The 14,125-nt window shown below is 46.7% G+C and overlaps 1 protein-coding gene across 10 annotated transcripts in view; it reads left to right on the top strand.

Moving 5' to 3' along the window:
* The first annotated feature begins 4,348 nt into the window (after positions 1–4,348).
* RAPGEF2 (Rap guanine nucleotide exchange factor 2) overlaps positions 4,349–14,125 on the top strand; it is a 240,832-nt gene continuing 231,055 nt past the window's right edge. For 6 of the 10 annotated variants that reach the window (XM_041738103.1, XM_041738098.1, XM_041738102.1 and 3 more), the window contains exon 1: positions 4,350–4,536. In XM_041738103.1, the coding sequence (XP_041594037.1) occupies positions 4,468–4,536 (69 nt within the window). In that variant the 5' untranslated portion in view covers positions 4,350–4,467. Of the gene's footprint in view, positions 4,537–14,125 lie in introns of all 10 variants that reach the window. The other 4 variants (XM_041738094.1, XM_041738095.1, XM_041738096.1 and 1 more) reach the window with 1 other exon arrangement.

The raw sequence follows: 14,125 nt of genomic DNA, 5'->3' as shown, positions 1-14,125 counted from the left end.
TACCTAACCTGCTGTTGGTGCTCAAATGATACTGAAAGAGCAATGCATGCCAAGTATCAGATGTCCTAGATACCGAATGGTGATAAGCATTATTGACATACGTAGAGAAGTAGATTTTAAATAGTGGGAACATTAGCCGTAATTGAAGTTAAATGATAGTGTAGAAGTTGACAGTGAGTCATTCTGGCGGTGGAGAAGACCTACTACTATACCTTACCCGAGGTCACTGGTACAGTTCAGTATCACAGTGCAGCACTCAGGAAAAAAAAAAAAAAAAGAGCTGGTTTTATAGCTGGAATTCACAACTTTATGGCTGTGAGATCCAGGTGATGGGGCTTCCTGCCTACTGCCCATGCTCCGAAGGACCCTGCACTAGCTTCACACTTCGTCATGGGACAAGGGGTTCCATACTCTTTGAGCACCCAGAACCTGGAACTTATTGCTCTGCTGCTCTCTGGCCTGATCCTCCAAAGCGGGGGCAGGGCTGGAAGAATGGCTGAGAGGTGCCTTCTGCAAGGAGTATGATGCAGTTTGGATGTGCAGGCCAGGGTGTCCTCATGTGCACGAGCCTCTTTGTGGTATGGGATGGGAAGAAAATGGAGTGTGAGTTTCAGGCCAGAAACCACTAATCCCTGCAGCACTATGTTCCAGTCAGTGTATAGTTGTCAGTATTTTTTAATAGGTATATGGATCTCCATCATTAGCTTACCCCAGACCCTTCCGAAATTAAAGGCAGGCCTGAAACTAGGGCAAGTCAGGTCGCCTAATTTAGTCTCAGTTTCCTCATCTGTAAACAGGATAATAATTGTTCCCTTGACCTCAAAGGGTGGGATGATGAAAATGACATTAAACATAATGATCATTTCTTGAATATATACTATGGTTCAGGAACTGTACAAGGCATTTTGCATGTATTATGCTGAATCTTTACAAATCTTCAGGGCATGCAATTTTTATCCTCTTTTTATAGAACAGAAAAATAGGCTCAGAGTGGTTACGTTTCTCTTCCAGACTTCCCTCCCCGATTAGGGACAAAATTGAGATAATGTATGTAACAATCTTACATACATACAAGGTAACGCCATAGTTATTAATTCATTTACATCACGTTGGGGGATATAGCAGTGAACAAAAGGAACAAACCCATTGACTTCGGAAGCTTACATTAATGGAACATCTGGGTGGTTCAGTGGTTGAGCATCTGCCCTTGGCTCAGGTCTTGATCCCAGGGTCCTGGGGTCAAGTCCTGCATCAGGCTACCTGCAGGGAGCCTGCTTCTCCCTCTGCCTATGTCTCTGTCTCTCTCATGAATAAATAATCTTTTTTATTTTTTTAAAAAAGAAGCTTACGTTATGGGGGACGGAGTCAAACAATAAAATAAAATGGATGGTAAAGAAAGCAAGGAAGAGAACAGGGCATATGAAGTTATAGGGAAAATGACATTTGAATAAAGATATGAAGGAGGAGAGGGAACTACATTTTAGGTTTTGTTTTGTTTTTTTGGTGGGCTGGGGGAGCAGGGAGGTAATTCAGGGGGTGAAAAGGCCATGAGACTGGAACTTGTTCACTATGTAGCATCTTCATGCGTTCAGAAACAGCATCTCCATCTCCAGTGTGGCTAGGAAAATAAGGTGGGGGTAGAGGAGCAGGAGATGACGTCAGAGAGATAAGCAGCGGAGGGAACAAGGTCCATAGGTCATTTAGACTATGGTTAGGACTTTGGTTTTTACCTCACATGAGATGAGCTAATGAATTTTTTTTTGTTTTTCTTAGCTGATGAGTAATTTGAGCTAAAGTGAAAAGACTCACTCTGGCTGCTGTATTCAAAGTAGACTGCTGGAGGCAAGGACAAAAAGAGGGAGACCAGGTAGGCGGTAATTGCAAAGTTCAGGGAAAGGGTGATGCTGGCTTGGACAAAGGCCATGGCAGTAGAGGTAGTAGATAGAGGGTAGATTCCAGATATGGTGCTTTGAAGGTTCAGCTGACAGATTAGTCGCACTTGTGGGGTGTAACGGAAAGGAAGGACTCAAGAAAGACTCCAAAGTTTTTCAACTGAGCAATGGCAATGGTGTAGACAGCATTAACTGGAATGAGGAAGGCTGTGGGTGGGGCACTTTTTGGGTAGGGTATCAAGACTCTGGTTTGCAAACGTTATTTCTGAGATATCTATTAGACACCAGATGGAGATGTCAGGTATATTTTTTCACTTCACCGGATTTTCTTCTTTCTTCTTCTTTCTTCTTCTTTTTTTTCTTCTTTTTTTTCTTCTTTTTCTTTTCTTTCTTTCTTTCCTTCTTTCTTTCCTTTTCTTTCTTTCTTTCTTTCTTTCTTTCTTTCTTTCTTCTTTCTTTCTTTCTTTCTTTCTCTTTCTTTCTTTCTTTTCTTTCTTTTCTTTCTTTCTTTCTTTCTTTCTTTCTTTCTTTCTTTCTTTCTTTCTTTCTTTCTTTTTTTTCTTTTCTTCTTTCCAGAGCTGTATTTATTCACGTCCCTTTGCTTTCAGTGTGTTGGTCTACCTCACAGAGGATTTGATGCTGGGGCTCAACGAAGCACTTTCAGTAAAAGTAATACAGAAGGGTCTAGAGATACAATTTATAACTCAGGTCCAGTCTCACAGGTTGGGCGGGCAGTTTTCTAGGAAGCCACACAATCTGTTTATTGACACAAAGGTGACTTAAGGATCCCAAAATGTTTGCTCAGAAGCAATGCATCCTCAGTGTCTAAAATAAACTAGACGGTAAAAAAGTATGTTGGAAATTTTGAAGAAAAGTTCAACAGAGTAGGCCATACGTGTAACAACCCTCCTCTAAGTATAGCTTCCGCATAGACATCAAAACATGAACTTATTGGGAGTGGGGGTGGGGGGGGGGGCAGGAGGGAGACGAGGCAGATAAAAATAAAACCCCAGGACCAGAGCAGCCGCGCTGTCCCCGGGCTGTCCCCGGGCTTGGCCGACCTTCACACCTGGACCTGGCACAGGAAGGGAGGAGGAGGGGACCCGAAGCAGCAGGGGGAGGGTGTGTGCACCGAGCGGGGGCGCGGAGGTCTGGGCTGTGCAGAAGGAGGTGCGCTCTGCCCGCTGGTCCTGCCGCAGGCCTGGGGGCTCCTGGCCGAGGCCTTGGGGGCCGGCCTGGCTGCCGGGGTGGCGCTGGGCTCGGTGGAAGCGGGCCCCCTTCCATGCCCTTCGTCTGTGGTCGCTGAGGTGTCCCAAGGTGGCGGTGGGCGCGGGGGGCCGGAGCGGGCAGCTGTCCCGGCTGCAAGCTGCACGCAGAGGCCGGGGCGCCGGTCCCGGGGTCACCCCGCAGCCGGGCTGGTGCCCCCGGGTCACCTCCGCGCCGCCGGGGCCGCGGCGCGGGGAGGAGCCCGGGAGCGGCCGCCGGGCCGGGCGGGGTCCGGGGGCGGCGCGGCGACCCCTCGCGGCCGGGGCGTCCGGCTCACCTGGCGGCGACGCGAGGTGCGGCTCGCCGGGGAGGGCGCGGCCGGCGGGCGGCGGGCGGCGGGCGGGAGGCGGGCGCGCGGCGGGCGCGGGGGCGGGGCCGAGCGCGGGACGCCCCGCCCCCCGTGACGTGGCGCCGCCCCACTGGCCCGCGCGCTGCCACTCACGCCTCACCATGGTTGCAGCACAAAGCAACAAGCCCCGGAGGCCGCTTCCTCCCTGAGGAGCGGCTCCGGCGGCCGGAGAAGGCGCAGGAGGAGGAAGAGGCGGAGGAAGCGGAGGGGGAGTCGCCGCTGCCCAGTCGCCGTGTGCGAGGCGGCCGTGCGCGGCTCCCGGCTCCCGGCCCCCGGCTCCCCTCGGCCCTCGGCCCCCCCGCAGGCCGCGCACAAAGTTGCCGGAGCCCCCGGGCCGGGGCTCAGCGCGGGCGGTGCTCGGGCCGCTCCGCTCGGGCGCGCGGATGGGGGCGGGCGGCCGAGCCCCCGGCGGCGGCGCGAGCGGCAGGGGCGGCCCGGGGGGATGCAGCAGCAGTCGGGAGGCGCGGCCGAGCCCCGTAGCCGGAGACTAGGAGCGGCGGCGGGCGCCCGGACCTGACCGAGCCGGCGGCGCGAGGACGCGGAGACCCCGGCGGGACCCCGGACCCGGACCCGGACCCGGACCCGGACCCGGACCCCGGCGGCGAGCGAGCCCCGAGCGGGCGACCGGCCCGAGTGCCCGCAGCCTCCGCCCCGCGGACCCGCCGCCCGCGGACCCGCCGCCCGTGCCCCGCCGCCCCGACCGCGGCCCGCGTGCGAGCCAGGCCCGGAGGAGGGCGCCCGGGAAGCCCTCGCCCGCCGCGCGGAGGAGGAGGCGGAGGCGGAGGCGGAGGCGGCGCGGCTCCCGGCGCCGAGCGCCCGCGGGGACCCCCTCGCCCCCCCGCCCCCCCGGGGCCCCGCCGCCGCCGCGGTTTGGCCGCGGAGCCTCGGGCGGAGCGCGCAGGGCGGGGGCCGGGAGGCGGACGGGCGTGCGGGGCGGCCCCGGCCCGGCCCACGGGGGACATGGCGTCCTACGTGGATAACAGCTTCCGCCAGGCGGTGATGAAGAACCCGGCGGACAGGACCCCGCAGGTGAGGCCCGGCCCGGCCCGCGCCCGCGCCCGCGCCCGCCCGGCAGCCCCGCCCCCGCCCCCCGCCCCCGCCCCGCCCGGCCCGGCCCTCCCGCCGCTCCCCTCCGCTGCCCCCCGGGACTGGCCCCCGCCCCCGTGTCCCGGGCACTGGCCCCCTCCCCCTCCCCCCCGTGTCCCGGGCACTGGCCCCCTCCCCCCCACGCGTGTCCCGGGACTGGCCCCCTCCTCCCCCTCCCCCCGTGTCCCGGGACTGATCCCCGCTCCCCCCCCGCTCCCGTGTCCTGGACACCCCTCCCCCCCCCACGCGTGTCCCGGGAACTGACCCCATCTCCCCCCCCCCCCCGTGTCCCGGACTGACACCCCTCCCCCCCCGTGTCCGGGACTGGCTCCCCCCACCCTGTCCCGCCCCCCCCCCCGTGTCCGGGGACTGACCCCGTCTCCCCCCTCCCCCCCCGCCTAACGCCCCCTCCCCCCCCGTGTCCTGGGAACTGACACCCTCCCCCCCCCCCCGTGTCCCGGGGACTGCCCCCCTCCCCCTCCCCCGCCCCCCCCCCGTGTCCCGGGGACTGACCCCCTCTCCCCCCCCCCCCCCGCGTGTCCCGGGGACTGACCCCCTCTCCCCCTCCCCCCCCGTGTCCCGGGACTGACCCCCTCTCCCCCCCCCCCCGTGTCCCGGGGACTGACCCCCTCTCCCCCTCCCCCCCCGTGTCCCGGGGACTGACCCCCTCTCCCCCCCCCCCCCCCGTGTCCCGGGGACTGACCCCCTCTCCCCCCCCCCCCCCGTGTCCCGGCCCCCCCCCCCCCTCCCCCTCCCCCCCCCCCCCCCCCCCCGTGTCCCGGGGACGGACTTTCCCAAGGAGCTTCGCGTCCTCGGCGCCCCGGGGCTTCTGAGCCTGGCGAGGTGGGGGGGTCGCCGGCCCCTAGCGCCCCGCTCCTGCGCGGGCTGCAGGCCCTGCCCTCCCTCCTCTCCCTCCTCTCCCCCCTCCCCTCCTCCCCCTCCCCTCCTCCCCCCTCCCCTCCTCCCCGTCCCCTCCTCCCCCCTCCCCTCCCGGGCGTGAGGTTCTTGGGTGTTTGCGGGCCTGTAGGAAGGAAACCCGCAGGGCTCTGCGAAGGGCAAATCCCCGCTGACCTCGAGCCGAGGGTTGAGCTGTGTCTACTTAGTCCCGCTTGCCGGGGCGGGAAGGTCGGTCAGCGGGGCTCGTGCTCGGAGTCTGAATCGCAGCGCGGAGCCGCCGGTCGAGCGCACCCCTGATTTCAGGGCGCCCTGCGGATGCCCTGGGTGTTGCAGGGGCTTGTCAACATTAGAGAAGTCTGCTGACCTTTATAGGGCCGTTTACCTTCAGGTTTATTTGTCCTCTTTAAGTGGAGCGGTTGCTGATGATGTTGGATTTGGACTAGAGAGGGTGAAATTTTATGAAAAATGTGGTGGTTTGATTTGTTTTTAGTTGCAGACTGGTTAATGACACATATTCCTAAGCATTGGGATGGTGACTGCAGGGGATCCTGCTGCCAACCCTCTTAAGACCAATAAGCCCTCCTGATCTGTGGGACCATCAGACATTTAGGATCTAACGCTGGAAGGAGTTGCTTCACTTGTTAGGTGTTGGATGCCATCTGTTCCAACCCAAAATGCTCTCCTTCTCTGATGTTGATTATTATTATTATTTAATGTGGGGAGAACAGAATAAAATAGAATCTTTCACTGGCTGCCTTTGGACAAGGCCCAAGAATGGCACCTGGTAGCGTTAATGAGTTTTCATTTTTCCTGGTGGGGCCATCACATCTGGGGGATCGTAGGTTGCACCATATTTACCAAAAGAGTGGAAGATGTTTGATAATATTATGAGAGTATTCATTTCACTATACTTCCAGAAAATGCCAATTCTAAAGGACTATTTTATCAAAACCAAGCAGTGTCTTCTTGCTTTGGTGTTGGTCCTGGGCATTGCACTGCCTCCCACGTGCCTTCTTCCTCTACTGTTTGTTTAAAAATGGTCAGTTGAATCAGTCTTCTGCATGTGAAAATGCACGTTTTCAGTGGTAGTGTGACAGAAAAGCAGATTTCAGTTCCTTTCAGTGTTTGAAGTGCCAAATGAAATCACATAGGCTGAGAATATTAGAACCTAGCAAGGCAAGTGGAGAATATTAGAACCTAGCAAGGCGGGTCAGAAAATGATGTCATAGGCCGTTAGTGGAAATTAGAGACGGGGTGAGCGGTGCCTTCGGTTCATTAGTTAGAACAGCAATGACTTGAAACCTACTATCAGTTGGAGGTGGTGGTCACCAAACAAGACTGGAAGAGACAAAACCTCCACTGTGAAAGCATGTGGATTGTGCCAAATAAATGAACTGTTAAACTTTCCTCTCCTCCTGCCAGTTGTGTAGAATAAAAACTGACCTAGCATAGAACTTGGCCTGATTCAGAAGTGGGCCGGTTACTCTTAACACCACAACATGAAAGCTTCATTGATAATCGGAAAGCAGCACATTTCCCCCCCACCAAACCTTTATAGAAAAAGTAAACCTGGAGAAAGCTACCAAACATTTTGAACATTGTTAAGTGCCAGCTGCATTAACTTTGATATTCATTTGGTTATTACTAATGCAAACTCCACGGTTGCTTATTGTTATTTTAAAGAGAAAGTACCTTGAAATGTGAATGTTTTCCCATCCTCACCTGGCTGGTTAAAAACAATCTTCTAAAAGTTTGAAATGTATTAAATTGTGTGTGTGTGTGTGTGTGTGTAGAGGTGCTTTTTATATTGAGTGCTTTGGTAATGTAAACACTCACTGTATATTGAGTGCTGGAAGTTTTTCTCTCCCATCTTTTCTCATTAATGCTAGAAAGAATTTTGTAATATGAGGAAAGTAAATGTATTAAATAAACTTGATGTCACAAACAGAAGGATATGAATTAGGAAAGTTTTGCTGTCATGCTTCCTTCTGTTTTACGGGATAGACTCGATAAAGGACTTCATATGATTCTCCTTATAGGCAAAAGGAAGATGCTTTAAAAGAATAGAGGAAATACATTTTTTTAAAAATCCAGGTTTTTAAAAAAATCCCCACCATCCCAGTTTGTCTTTCAAACCCTGAAAAGACGTAGTTTCGTATTTAGGTCAATCAGTTGCCTAGAAGTTAATAGAGATGTTACTAGTGTAACCTAAGAAGTTAGCTAGAAGAGAATTTAGGGGTGGGGAGAGCCCCAGTGTAAACAGAGACTGCAAATTAGGGAGCTTCCAAACACACCTGGAAAATGGGAACCTATTTTATTTAGCCACATTACACAGGCAGAATGGTAAGGAGAAATAAAGTTTCCTGAATTTTTAGCCAAATCATGCATACTTAGATTTAAGACCCTGTCACTCTTTCACCTGATATTCTGAGAGAATGAAAAAAATCTTTGATTCAATATGTGACCCGTATTACGTGTTCGGAAACCTGGCTAAGTTTTAGTCAATGGGGCTACTGTATTCTAAATAACAAATCCCTTGAAAATAATGAACACTAAACGTTGTATTGATATTTTTCAGAGCGCCTATATTGAAAAACAGGACTGTTAAGTAATTGCTTTATTAAACTATTTGGGTTTATGCTTTAATCATTTAAATGAAAAGCTTGGTCACCGAAGCAATTTAGTAAAGTAAAAGATGTAAATAAATTACAAACAGCTTTATCCCCCAAGGCTTTAAACAATAAAATGCTTTTTCTAAACCATTTTATTAACTGGTTGAGTTCAGACCCTTTGTAGCTGCTTCTGTAGAGTGTTTAAGTGCATGATTTTAGTTTTTCAGGTGAATCTTCTATTGCTGAATTGTTTTCTTTTAAGATCTAATTTGATATGTTTTTAGCTAGTAGCTGTAACAGTTTTTTTTTTTTTTTTAATGGTGTGCGTAAAACAGCTCCGTCTCATTTCTTCCTCATTAATAATATTACTTTGTCCTTCACTGTTGAAAATTTCTTTGGCTCCTGAACCTTTTGATTTAGTTGTTAACTCATGAATTTGTCAGCTGAGGTCTCGCAGCAGTGTAAGACTTCATTCTTTGCAAAGTCACTTAGTCATAGTGAGAGGGCTGAAAAAATACCTTTTGTCCAGAGAACTTTAAATTATGAGAATCTGCACAAAACAGTATCTCTGGTAGATAACTTTTAAATCTAGTGAAAGAATTATGTTTAATACAGTTATGTTTTCCATTTGAATTTCTTTTTATCATTGTTTACCAACAGTTTCATATTTTCATTTGACAACTTAAACTTTGATTATGTTTTAGCAAATCTTAGGGCTCTAGTAGTAAATATTTGGTTTTGAAGTAGTTTTTGTTGAAAAAAAAAAACAAAAACACAACTAAACGATCTTTGTGTGGTTTTGCGAACTGTATTTTACTAAGTAATTCCTGTTTGGCCACAAGCATTTATTTACCCTTCATAACAATGATCTTTGAATTTACTGAAATACTAATTTCAAACTGTATTAGCATGTGACATTGAATGAGTACTTAAATTCATGGTAAAAATTGACTTTTTTTTTTTTTTTTTTGTTTTTGCAATATTGATAGAAGCTTAGTTGCCTTAACCTTTTAAACAATTAGTAATTAGCAGTTCCATAATTAGCTTTGCATATCTTGGCTAAGGCTGAAAATGAATCTCTCCCAACTGCAGTGCTGTATGTGGACTGGTTTAATGCAGTTCTTCCGAGGTCCTGTTCTTTAACAGAACAGTTACAAAAAAATAGTAACAAAATAAGACTAGGAAAAGGAAGGGGACTTGCCAACTTGTTTCATTTTTTTTTTCCTTTCAAGAAATGTTGTGAAATAACAAAATAAACTTACAACCTTTGACCACTATCATAAGAAAGGGAGGATATACCATCTTTGGGAAGTTAATTTTCCAGGTCAAAGACTCCTTGATTCATAAGAAAACTCACTGTTTTTGTTTTTTGTTTTTTAATTTTAAAAACCGCTTTATCTCAAGTGGGTTTTGGGGGGAGTTAAATGATAACAGTAGGTCTGCCTTTGCTGATACTTGAAATTCAAGTCACGTAAAGTAACAGTGGGATAGACTTCAGATACAAGTTAACTATCTGAGGTAAAGATAAAACAGCCCTTTAAAAACACAGACTGTGTTTCTTCTTGACTCATTTGAAAATTTTTTTTCTTTTAGTGAAGAAGACTTAGGGGCAGCCCGGGTGGCTTAGCGGTTTAGCCCCGCCTTCGGCCCAGGGTGTGATCCTGGAGACCTGGGATCGAGTCCCACGTCGGGCTCCCTGCATGGAGCCTGCTTCTCCCTCTGCCTGTGTCTCTGCCTCTCTCTCTCTGTGTCTCTCATGAATAAATAAAATCTTAAAAAAAAAAAAAAAGACTTAAAATTACCTGAAATAACTTTGATCTAGACTAAAGGCATAGGGAAATGTGATGATAGTTCTTTGATATCTAAATTTTATGGGCCATTCCCTCTCCTCATCCCATTTTTGGCACCAGGTAGTTTTATACATAAAATACGGATATTAGCTTCCTGAGGTGGTTTGTGGACTGAGTGACTGAAAGTACAGTTACTATTAGTGCAGTGTCTACTAGTAGTTTTTATTGTAGCACAGTTTACTGAAATACTTTCTACCAAGCCTTGGGCATTCACAGATGAAATAAGACCTCCGTCTCTCAAGTAACTCACCAGTGTATTGTATTCTCCAAGTAGGATGTGATTCATTGGTGCTGTACCAGCTGTTGAAGAGTCTTGGACTTTCTAGATGAGATGTCCTCTGCCAACACTGAAGAGGCTGTGAACTTCTTAGACAAGCATGTATTGAATCTTAGGAAATTATCCACCAGTGGAGTAGGGGACATGCAGGATATTCCAGATTGACCTGTCATAGAAGTAGCACACGTGATTGTAAGAAAGTATGTGTAGACCTTTGTTCCATGTACTTGTAACCAAGGGAATGATTAGGGGATGGGGAGTGATTCCACTGGAGTATAGAAGGTTGTGGTTTGAAGGAAGGAAAGAGGAGACCAAGAAATCTGTTAAAGACTGATGTCTTTTCTTAAGGCTTGAGATAGCTGGGAGCCTGAGTTACACAGTGGACATGGGCTAGAATCGTTGCAGTCGTAGAGTTTGTTGGGCAGCCTGGCATAATGTGTGCACATTTGTATCAGCTACTCATTGTACCAAACTAGCTGCATATTTATGCCTGTTACAGCCTGATCATGGCATGAGATTATGATGGACATACATTTCCTAGTTCGTAAGACAATATTCTCAGTTGTTGAAAATTTTTTTTTTGTTAAAGTTTTTCCTTTATCTTATACTATTTTTTCCTTAAGCTTTGATATCTTCTACTTCTACAGTTTGGAACCCAATATGAAATATCTGACTTATCATATTATGCCAAACATGTTAATATTTTTTAATTTGTAATGATGTGATTTTTCAAGCATTCTGTCCTTTGGAAGAGTTGAGGAATATCTGAATTTAAGCAGGAAAAATGGACTTATTTATATAAAAACTCACAATTGTCTTATGATAGGACAATGTAATGATTATAGTGAGTGAGAATGGTTCTTTATTCCCCTGCACCTTTTTGTTTAGACAGACTAGTAAGTTAGGAGGGAGAAGCAAATTGTACTACGTATTATTGCTCTTTTGTAGCTTTCATAAATTGAAATGTATAGTTACAGTATGTTCAGTAGTTATAATGTCAGCCTTTGTAGGGAGAAAAACAGGCTGATTACTACTTTATTTTGACTGTTAGGATTTTTATCTATTCAGGAAGAAAAAAACCCACCTCTGGTCTCACATGCTAATTAACTACTGCTTATTGAACTATTTACCCTATGTATTTCTTACTGTACTCAGGTGTTTTCTTTTTCAATCTGTGAGAGGATTTACCTTTAATGTGGTCATGGTGGGGTTAGTTTTGTGACGTGGGAAGTTTAGACCTTGCATTTTGTTTTATTTTTAATATTTTATTTATTTATTCATGAGAGACACACAGAAAGAGGCAGAGACACAGGTAGAGGAGAAGCAGACTCCCTGTGGGGAACCTGATGTGGGACTCGATCCCAGGACCTGAAAGGCAGACGCTCAACCACTGAGCCACCCAGTGCCCCTAGACCTTGCATTTTAAATTCTCTTGGGCTCCACACTCAGCAGGGAGTCTGCTTAAGATGCTGTCCCTCTGCCCCTCCCACCACTCATGTGCACTCGCATGTCTGTGCTTTCTTTCTCTCAAATAAATTAAATCTTCAAAAAGAAATTATGTATGTATGTATATATATGTGTGTATACGTGTGTATATATATGTATATATGTATATACACAAATATACGTATATCAGGTATCATCAGAATATTTGCATAGTCTCAAAGTATCTTCCCAAAGTTGATTAATCATAGAGGGGAAATCAGTGTATTCTTATATTGAGGAAAACTGGTAGATACCAAATGAACCAGGTAAATCATTTATCACACCACTGTCAAATAACAATATTGAGTAAATTTGGATCTAATTGGCTTTATTAGATGATTCATGAATCCGTATTCCATCTAGCAAACAGGAAGGAGCTTTCAGAAGCTGTAGAAAAATGGAAGGCAGAAGGGAGAAGGGATAATGAGGAACAGATTACTTTAACTTTCTTTTGGGGGATGTAAAGGTCTACGTGGCAAACTACCTCATTGATGTTGACCAGTTAAGACTAAATTCCTGGAGAAAGTGAATTTCCTAATTCCTAATGAAGCTGCCATTAGATGAATTATGAAGCCTTGGTTTGACTACATGGGTTTAGCACAAGTGACTCCACTTTGGGCCTGTTGTTTGTTTGTTTTTAAGATTTTATTTATTTGACAGAGAGTCAGAGAACACAAGCAGGGGGAATTGCTGAGAGGGAGAAGCAGACTCCCTGCTTAGCATGGAGCCCAATGTGGGACTCAATCCTGGGACCCCCGGGATCATGACCTGAGCCAAAGGCAGACACTGAAGGCAGACTGAGCCACCCGGATGCGCCTAGTGATGAGACACATCAACATTATGCTGCATTGAGAAGGGCACATCTGTGATAGTATTCTTACTGAAAATACTTCCACCTAAATGGTAGACCATACTAGACAAACTCAAATTTTAGGACATTATACAAAATAACTGTACTCAAAAGTGTCCAGTTTAGGGGCATCTGAGTGGCTCAGTTGATTAAGTGTCTGACTTTGGCTCAGGTTATGGTCTCAGGGTCCTGGGGTCGAGCCCTGCATCAATCAGGCTCTCTGCTCAATGGTAAGTCTGCTTATCCTTCTGCCCCCTGCCCCCTTGTGCTGTCTCTTAAATAAATAACGTCTTTTTAAAAAAAACTCTCTAGCTTATGAAAGGATAAAATGCTGAAGAATTGTTACAGATTGAGACTAAGGACATGTGATAACCAAATGAGATGTGAGATTCTGAGTTAGAGCCTGGACCAGAAAAAAAAAAAAAAAAAAAAAGCAAAACAAAACCCAAAAACATAATTAGGACAATAGGTAAAATTTTACTGTGGTTATTTTGTTAAATTATGGGAAGCTAGGTGTGTATATAGGACCTCAACTATTAAAGTTATTTCAAAATTAAAAGTAAGAAAGGTGTAGCTTTTGAAATCTTATTGTGACTCTGATAAGGGACCACAAATTAAGATATTTTGAAAAATAATCTTTTTCCTGATTAGTGATTTGGTCTTACTAAAGGGCCTAGTCCTTTTCTTGCTAAATGTCTTGTATGCACTGGACCATTAATGACATGGTCAAAGTAATATATTAGTTGGAAGAAATTTAAAATACACTAATTAATAGATAAGTAAACACAAAGAGCTAAAATAAGTTTTTGACTATTTATTCATTTTTATTCCTATCTTGTAGACATTCACAAGATGCAGTTTATTTTACCAGTTTTGAATGTTTCACAATCCTGAATTTTAGTAGTTTAGTGTATTTGGTATAAGAAAAAACATGCAGAAAATAAGGTATTCCATGTACATTAAGCACAATAGAAAAGAAATTGTGGTAGTAACTTAAGGAAGTCAGTCTAGCTTAAAATAAGGTGGTAGATTCCCTCCTCCCTCTTTTCCTTTCTTGTGAACTTAAAAATTATTTAAAGTATTACTTTTCATGGGAGTGAGGGGGTGGATGGAAGGAAAAGGCAAGGGTGTGTATAAGGAAGTTTGAAGTTTGGTCAGAGGCACTGTTACTTTTATAGATGTGATAATACTATGTAAGCTGAGTGTGGTCAGTACACTTTTTAGGAGTTTTTTATTTATTAGAACCACCCCCCACCAAAAAAAAAAAAAGAAGGAATTTCTTTTAAAATCAGTGTAAAGCAGAAATATCCTTACCAGTGTTTTTTTCCTTCATACGTACACCTTTATATTTCAGTTATAAAGCCAACCTCCATGGTCTCTTGCCTCCAATAGTTACCTATTTTTTCTTTCTTTCTTTCTTTCTTTCTTTCTTTCTATCTATCTATCTATCTATCTATCTATCGTAAATACTGGAGAATGCATGCTATATTTGTATACATTAAAAATATGGGACCTAATATTTAGATAACTACAAATAAACTGCAAGTCTGAAAGTATTTAC

Source organism: Vulpes lagopus, chromosome 23 (assembly GCF_018345385.1).
Source record: "Vulpes lagopus strain Blue_001 chromosome 23, ASM1834538v1, whole genome shotgun sequence".
Taxonomy (NCBI): Eukaryota; Metazoa; Chordata; class Mammalia; order Carnivora; family Canidae; genus Vulpes; species Vulpes lagopus.
The sequence above is the reverse complement of the archived record's forward strand: the minus strand, read 5'-3'. Positions and strand labels throughout refer to the sequence as shown.